Below are 8,788 nucleotides of genomic sequence, written 5' to 3' on the forward strand. Positions count from 1 at the left end.
TAAAAGGGAGGGGGGGGCAATGCAAATTGTCTGGGTAGCCATTTGATTAGATGTTCAGGAGTCTTATGGCTTGGGGGTAGAAGCTGTTTAGAAGCCTGTTGGACCTAGACTTGGCGCTCCGGTACCGCTTGCCGTGCGGTAGCAGAGAGAACAGTCTATGACTGGGGTGGTTGAAGTCTTTGACAATTTTTAGGGCCTTCCTCTGACACTGCCTGGTATAGAGATCCTGGATGGCAGGAAGCTTGGACCCAGTGATGTACTGGGCCGTACGCACTACCCTCTGTAGTGTCTTATGGTCGAAGGCCGAGCAGTTGCCATACCAGGCAGTGATGCAACCAGTCAGGATGTTCTCGATGGTGCAACTGTAGCACCTTTTGAGGATCTGAGGACCCATGCCAAATCTGTTCAGTCTACATGTTGCACACACCTGGACCTGGTCCAGAGAGACAACAATAGTCTGAATGTAGACAATATGAATGGGTGTGTGTGACCTATCCTCCCAATTGCTGATAATATTAAAGTAATCCTTCATTCACATTACCTTAGTGATATGAACAAAACAGCCTACATGAGTCAAAAAGAACACCAAAATATAATCGTATTACATACAGTGCTTACAGCCACCTTATCCACCAACTCTAATAGTTTTCATTATGTTGCTTTCATAAAGAAATATTGGAGTAATATTGTCTGTAGTCTACAAAATCTGAGGGCCAAAGAGACGTAGAGACAACCGTCGGCAGGAACATACCTTGAAAAGCCGGCGTCAGGACCATGCGGCGTTCATCAGGCAGATGCAGGCTCTCCGTGTGCCCCATGCGCCACAATCCTCCAAGCACCGTTTCGTGCCTTGTAACCTGCATTCATAAAAGCCCTATCACCAGCAAGAAGCAAAGCAGCCTCTACTGCTAGCTGCCTTTCAGTTTATTTTCCTCCTGGAAAAGCAGCCGGCAAAAGCAGTCCAAGTGAACGAAAATGGCCAGAAGTGATAGGCAGAAAAGAGAGTTGAAGAGCGAATATGTGTTTCTGGACTCCGAAACGTCTATGGATCGGCAAGATTTTGATATGTCTAGTTGCTCTATCAATGACGTCTTCAACTCCAGAGACTGCGCTTCTTCTCCATTGAGTCAGATTGATACTTTTCTGAAAAACGTTCAGGTTTTGCTGGAAGCAGCAAGTTTTATCGAGAACGCCGAGAGGAAGGATGGAAGTAAGTTTATTTTGTGTAACGGTTTCCCCCCCAGTAATATTCAGGGAAACAAGAGTTTCATTGTCAACAGACGCGAGACAACAAAGGGCTGAGTTCATTCAACTGATCGACTTATTATTCTCATGCATGCATTATTATGCACTCGCACTGATGTTGCATTGCACTAATAACATAATATTATGAATGTAATACATGATCTATTACTTTCCATGTAGCCTAGATTTCTGATATGATTAAGATAAAAAAAAAAAATGTTGGTTGTACGTTTTTCTACCCCTCAAAAGCATAATTTGCTTTGCACCTGCTCACTGTAACAATTTCATAATTTAGCCTAAATTTCTATTTTACCATATAGGCCAGGCCACTGACAAAGCCTAGATTGATTAAACCCCACATTGGTTTTGGGTGTGGGTGCACAGAACATTGTATTGGCCATTACTTTGAGATTAGATATATCTGACCACAGCATCGCAGCGCCCTCCAACTCATTTTTGGGTGACGTCATAGTGCCCCGCATCCTTCTCTGTAGCCTAAACAGCTCGATTGTTAGGGGGGAGAGATAGGCCTATTGTTAGATGTTTGCACATATTTCAAATAGGATGCTTTCTCTCACTCCTTTGTCGCTAGCCTAGAGCACCTGGTTTCAGTTGTATTGCTTTATATTTCTGTTCATTGTGCAATAGTTTCACAATCTGTAAATCTCAATCTCAAGATGATTTTGTTGATTAGATGCTTGCCTACTTTATTAGATTTTTAAAATAAAAAATACTTTATTTTGTACACTATTTATGTATCAGGTTATTGCAAAAAGTGTAATATAATAAGTACGTTTCAAAGTTACAGAACATTGATTACTGTTCTCTTATTATAGAACAAATAATGAGATCTTTCGTGCAACATTTTCATCTCTCCTTTTTCCTACCCGATTGTTGTTGCTTCCTGATACTTGCGGATTTTCCACATGGCGCGAAATCCCTTTGTGATTGGTCAAGTGCAAGTTCGCATGAGATGCCTGTCACAAGGTATCACCAATCGAGCGTCTCCTTTGCGGTGATGTAATTTGTTGCTGGGCCTGGCTTCAAGTCAGCCGGTACACCCCACTCTGGTGTTGATTCATGGAACTTGCAGTCTTTTTTTGCCAGAAATGAATGCGAGAAGAGATATGATCATCGAGAATAGCATACAGACCGGGTTTCAACTACAGTCCAGTGGACAATATTCATGTTTGATGTATTTGGTCTGGAGTGATCAGTAACCCATTCCTGCTTTTAAACCAATTATAGGCCAGCTAATAACGTCGTATAACAACTTAATAACATAGGAGTACCAGGCTATTAGAATATGGCTTATTCATATCATTTAGTCTCTTTCCTTTAAATTTCCAATTAAAAGTAATTATTTCAATCACATGAAACGTTGTACGTGGACAGTAGCACCGTGCAAAGTTTCATAGCAGCCATAGGATAAGGGTCATATTTTCAGCGTAGAGATCAATAGAATAAAGACTACATATCCCATAAAGCTTTGCGTCGAGACCAGCCCCCAGCTTGTGCTAGGTCTCCGCCCCTCAGCTGTGGAGCTAGGTAAACAAACTGGGAGGAGTGAATACAGGCAGCAGCAGGGACTTTTCAGGCTTTGGGTGGAAATTTGATGTCGTTTATATTCATTTTATACCATTTGTAACTGTTTTTCCTGAATACTTTGAATACTTTGCCACACTCGTTTTTCGATTTTTGAAACGGCTGAAAACCTGAATCACTAGGCTGCAGCTAGCTACCTGTGTTTCATATTAAAACTGGGCAGATTTTTTTCGACAGGGCTTTTAATTACAAAGCCAGCAAACAAAATAGCCAACAAGACAAGACATTCATGAAGTAACGTTTTGTGTTATACTCAACGAGGAACAATTATTCCGATTTTGGAACTTGAACCGCAATACTACCTGTCTTTGAAATAGTATCACAAGTTGCAGAAACGTTTAGCTAACGTTCGCTAGCTCCAGCAGAATGACGGCAGTGCAGTTGATGAACATCCAGAGGTTATTGGAAGCGGCAGAATATCTAGATAGAAGGGAGAGAGGTATGCCAAATAAAAAAACGTTAGACATTTGTGGTGAGATTAGTTTAATTTGATTATGTAGGTTAATTTGTGTCGTTTCAGAGTTTTAAATAATTTGCTTGTCATGTTTGACAACTTTAAAATACATCACAGACAAATGTAGCTAGGCTATGTAAGTGTTCTGTGTGTGTGTTGATGCTGTTTTCAAGCGTCATCACCGAAAAACAAACGATTAATTCCGTTAACTGTAGATATGTGGGTGGCATGAGTTGCCCCATATATTTGGATGCTCAACATTGTAAATATTTTTCCGTTGTTTACAAAATGTTGCATATGGTGGTCCAACTCGCCCTAACCACAATTTTATTTCAACAGAGTGTGAACACGGATATGCATCGACGTTTCCGTCGTCAATTCAGAACACGAACTACCAGAGGCAAAATAAATTTCGAAACAAGAAGTTCCATAATAACCATAACAGGTAAGAAAAACGGCACTTTTGTTGATCAATAGCTTCATGCATGCGATGCCAATGTGTTATTTGCCTGGGTATGTATGTTGACCTAAACAAATGAATTAACTGTCATTCAGTTGACTTTCTCTATAATAAGCTGAATGACCGATAACAATGCTGCCATAATGTGATATCACTCGACTGTCAGTGCAACGTTGTAGCCTGACAGCTGGTAAAACAGCCTAGATGTGGTTGCCACAACACCACTTGAGTGTCTTAACCTACTTCTGCCCTCTGTCGCAGCATGTAAGCTCACTTATAGAACACCGTGGCATGTTATAAGTGGGAGTTAACATATATCCAGAGAAATTGTCCAAGCATAAAATATACACGTGGATTAAAGACCGTGTAGCCTACAGAGAATGAATGTTAGGGCACTCTTTGCTTGGGGCATGGGGTAGCACTAGCAGCTCGAGCTGCTATCATCAGCTGATTGTCAAACGGATGGAGGTTAGGGACTGGGAGAAAGATGGAGATGGAAAAACAGACGAACACCACAGGGTTTAAAATTATTTTATGTACAAAACAAATCATACTTGGTTATAATATAGTCGTTATTACAGTCTTACAACTGTTTGCCATTTTACAGTGTTGAAACATTCGTTATTTCTATATGTTGCTATACTCTTCCTAAGCTATAATATTTGGTTAGTTTTGTCCCCAATCCTGAAGGGAAAATGCAGGCAGGCTGGTGTTGTATGCAGGCACGAGCAAGGTGAATACATAGAACCTTTTAAAAGACTGTCGATGTGACTTTATGACACCCCCCCCCCCCCCCCATTTGTATGTGTAATCTGATTATAAATGTCTATGCAGTTTAATCTAATGTATAAACGTTAGCCTGCACTTCAGTAGCCAATCTATTTGAGAATGACATTCTACAAAGAGCCTTAGACGAGATTGATACTACTACACGTAATGCTCTTTCAGAGGAAAATGCATTGAAGACTAGAGGCTGTATAGGCTTTAATAGCGTACGGTGGTGTTTTCGGGTTAAGAACATGGACAGACTATTGTCCTCTACTTATACATCCATCTTACCATGGACAGCCAGCCATGATTCAATCCTACTGAGAGACTGAGAGCCCTTTTCATCTTAAACATGAGAGGAATGAAAACAGGAACCAACATTTGACTCTATAGCTATAGTGTAGCCTAGTTATGGGTGGCAAAGATAGTGATCAGATTGGCTCCGGTGTGTGTGTGGCCAGGTAAGGCCTCCTCATGTGTAGCATGTTGAGGCTTATAGGTGATGGGCTTATCTCACTCTCTCTGTCCCTCTTTCACCCTATACAGCCAGAACATGTTTATCTCATCTTGCAGGGATCCTACGTTCCTCCATTCAAGTCATCCGTATCTGTTGAGCTATAGCTACAGACATTCTGATCGCTCTCTGATAGCTGATTTGATGTGTCCTGTAACCTACTGTAGAGGGTGATTATACGCTGTTGTCTACTGTGTAGGCTAGTGCAGCGTTTCCCAAACTCGGTCCTCGGGACCCCACAGGGGGCACGTTTTGGTTTTTGCCCAAACACTACAAAGCTTGAACCAGGGTTGAAATACTATTTGAAATGTTTCAAGTAGTTTTAGGGTTTGCTCAAACCTGCTTTGAGTAAGGATGGGCATTTGAAATTATTTCACTATTCAAATAATTTCACAATTTTTTTGGGGGGGGGGTGTCCGGATAGTCAAAGTTCTAAATAATCTTGACCAATGATGCAAAATGCCACAACAGCAGGCAGACAGTGCACAGTTGTTTTCATGGTGCTGTTTTGTTTTTTGTTGGCTAACAGTAGCCTAGGCTAACAGCAACAGTGGAAGAGAAGTCTGATCCTCGCCATCATAGAAATGATACTGTGTTGTGTATTGATTTAGGTCATGTCTGGTGGACCCTCCGTTGGTGCGTGGCGGGCTGGGGATGTCACTGATTCAGACTGTTGGTAGTCAGCCGCTGGCCACCATTAGAACAATAGCGGCAGACACAGTTTGTCTGCACCCCTTTAATAGCTCTCCATCGTTTTTTTACAGGGGAGAAATAAACTTGCAGGAGCATAAAGTTTTAACGTTGTATACGAGAAGGCTTTGCACAGTTTATGAGCTGAGCTGTAAATTGTGTGGTATTTACACAAATAAATGGAGTCTGGCTCCTGGCTGGCTGGTGGACTATAGGCGCTATAGATAAAAAGGGTTTAGATTCATCAAGATACGCTTGTGTGTGTGGTGGGTGTAGGTTGTGTGTCTATGAGTGTGTGTGTAGCCTAACACGCAGAGCCCAGCACGGTTGTTTATTTATACCACAGAGTTGCAACATGTTTTGGGTGAAGATGCCGTTTTTCTACATAATTATTTAAAGTTTGCACAGGAAATTGGTTACATCTTTGGTCTTGCTCGGCAATGATGGCAGGCTTAGCAGAGACCAGGTTCCCTGGTCCTGAGACCCTGTTAATGAGAAATGACTGTCACAGTTCGGTTGTTAACCCAGTCTTGCATACACAATAAGCACAAGAGCAGCAGCGGTGGTAATGTATTCTAATGGAGACATATGGTATTTTTATTTACATCAATAATTAAACATTTTTAAAAAAGGATTTGGAGTCGCTCTGAAGAGGCGCCAACTCCCAGAATCCCTTGTAACCTGGCAGCGTCTTTTTTCCTCCCCCTCTGTCTTTCTTCTTCCTCTCTTCCGCGCTCGTCCCTTGTTCCCTATAGCAGAACAGCGAGCTATCCAATCAGGTCAGCCTCTGCAGGTGGAGGCCATTTTTTTGTGTGTGAAAATTTGGCGACTGTAATACTCCCCCTCCAATAAAGAGAAGTGCCTATATGACCTGGGAACCAATAAATGGTTCCTCCCTGTGGCAAGTGGGTTGAGGAGCTGAGGAGGAATTTGTTTAAAAAGACACACACACACACTCTCATACACACACACACACACACTGGGCGGGCAGGCAGGCCATTTAGGCCGAGGCAGGAGGGCCTGATTATCTTCAGTGTGTTGCCATACAAAGAGGCTCTTAGGGGGACCAGCTGAATCACTTTGCATTATTAACACAGCACTGAGTCTGAGGCCTGGACTGACACACACACACACACGCCACCCTCTCAGGCAGCCATATACATGGGGCTACATGGGCTATGCACTGTTGGAGGAAGAGGAGGTTGAAGTGTGTGACGATACAGGCCCTTTGTATGGGACTGAAGCCTGGCCGGGCGTATCGACCAAACTCACAGTTCATAGTGCACACTGACTCTCAGGCTCGGTCTTGGTATGGTACATCACAGTCCAGCCGGTCTGTGTGTGTGTTGTTGGAGGTTTGTATAGTACTTCTCAATTGGGATTAATTGATCAGACCAAGTCAAAGTAATTGCAGTATGCCACCAATATACTGTTGCCCTCAACTGAATCCGTGGCTGTTTGTTAAAATAGATAGGCCTATTGACTTTTGAATTGAAGCTTTTTATATGATTGGATGTGTTGAAATGTCACAGGTCTTTGCGATGTGTTGGTGCCTTGGTTAACAAGTTCCTTTCTTGTTTTTCTGTTTGCAGGTCGACACATAATGAGTTGGAGAAGAACAGGTGAGTTGGTCTTTCATTTTCATTCTTATTAGACTTAAAACAAAAAGTAAACTTGTCCAAATCTATACTGAAAAGTCCAACTAGCCCCTCAAATTGCACTGCAAAAGCGCCTGCTCTTAGCTTGCCAGTTTGGAGCTTTCCACCAGGCAACTTTACCCAGCAACAGGTTATTAAAACCAAAAGTAAGATTTGACCTAGTTCCTCTTAATCTAAGGACATTACCTCCCTCTCTCCTATACTCCGCCTCTCTCTCTCTCTCTGCCCTCTCTTTTTCCCTTTCTCTCTCTCTGTGTTGTCTCTCTCTGCCCTTTCTCTCTCTCTCTCTGCCCTCCCTCTCCCTCTCTCTCTCTCTCTGTCCTCTCTCTCTCTTCTCTCCCTCCTCTCTCTATGTTGAGTCTCCACTGTACAGTACATTGGGTTCACTACTCTACAGTACATTGGGTTATGCAATGGGGCCATTGCTAAGGGCTTTGAGTTACACAGTTACAGCCAGGCAGGGCAGGGTTGGGTGCAAGCACAGCAGACTGGGCCTGAAACTAGAGGCATTTTCAGTGTATCAAATGGCTCCCTATTCCCTACAAAGTGTACTACTTTTCATCCGGGCCCATAGGGCACTATATAGGGAAAAAGGTACAATTTAGTCCCTGGTCAAAAATAGTGCGCTGCATAGTAAATAGGGTGCCATTTCAGACACCCAGGGTTTCATGGTTGCGTTGTACAGACAGAACACAGTGGATCCTTAGAAGCCCATATCAGATTTGGAGTTCAACCACCCACTTTGGAGTGTTTAGACTTCATCAATCGCCTGAGAGGAGAGGAAGGTCTGGAAGGGTTCACCTGGAAACCATCAATAATACAAGGCGAGACTGCGAAGGAGTTCTGATAAAAACAAGCCCACTCATCTCATAATGTAGCCGCAAGCAATCCGTTTAATTACGTACCACCTCCTTGTTTATTTTGTGACTTGTCTAAATGACAGGGACATTGGGAGAGGAGATGTGTTGGATGACCAACTAACTAGTTAAGCAGACATGGTTATGATGTCATATCATCTCATGACTGTCCTGTGTTCTAGTGATACCATGCCATCCTACCATCCTGCCACAGAGACTGGTTCTGGCAGATAGTGCCCACATGGTTTTGCATCGTCAGTGCTGACGCAGCGTGTGGCCCTGGTGGCTCTGTGTGGGTTGTGGCCGAGATAAGTGATGAGGGTTGGAGGAGAGAGGAGACGTACAGATGTAGGATCTTCATTTGAGCCAGTTTGCTACAGCAGGAAAATAATCCTGCAGCAACTGAAAATGTGAATGAATATGTGGATTATAATTAATGGATGTTTTTGTAGGTTAAATCAAGTTTGAAATGTCAAAGTGGAAATTACAAACTTCAGAAGCCGTTTTAAACCTCAAATACACTACAAGTAAAAAAAA

At 42.7% G+C, this 8,788-nt stretch overlaps 1 protein-coding gene across 2 annotated transcripts in view; it reads left to right on the forward strand.

Annotated features, from left to right (window-relative positions):
- The first annotated feature begins 815 nt into the window (after nt 1-815).
- The window catches only part of mxi1 (max interactor 1, dimerization protein), a 39,443-nt gene continuing 31,470 nt past the window's right edge, over nt 816-8,788 (forward strand). Inside the window, exons 1-3 of one of the 2 annotated variants that reach the window (XM_055917768.1) lie at nt 816-1,210; nt 3,644-3,749; nt 7,329-7,358. In XM_055917768.1, coding sequence (XP_055773743.1) covers nt 976-1,210; nt 3,644-3,749; nt 7,329-7,358 — 371 coding nt within the window. In that variant the 5' untranslated portion in view covers nt 816-975. Of the gene's footprint in view, nt 1,211-2,777; nt 3,290-3,643; nt 3,750-7,328; nt 7,359-8,788 lie in introns of those variants that run through there. The other variant, XM_055917769.1, reaches the window with a different exon arrangement.

The sequence above is a fragment of the Salvelinus fontinalis genome, chromosome 3 (assembly GCF_029448725.1).
Source record: "Salvelinus fontinalis isolate EN_2023a chromosome 3, ASM2944872v1, whole genome shotgun sequence".
In the NCBI taxonomy this organism is placed as follows: domain Eukaryota; kingdom Metazoa; phylum Chordata; class Actinopteri; order Salmoniformes; family Salmonidae; genus Salvelinus; species Salvelinus fontinalis.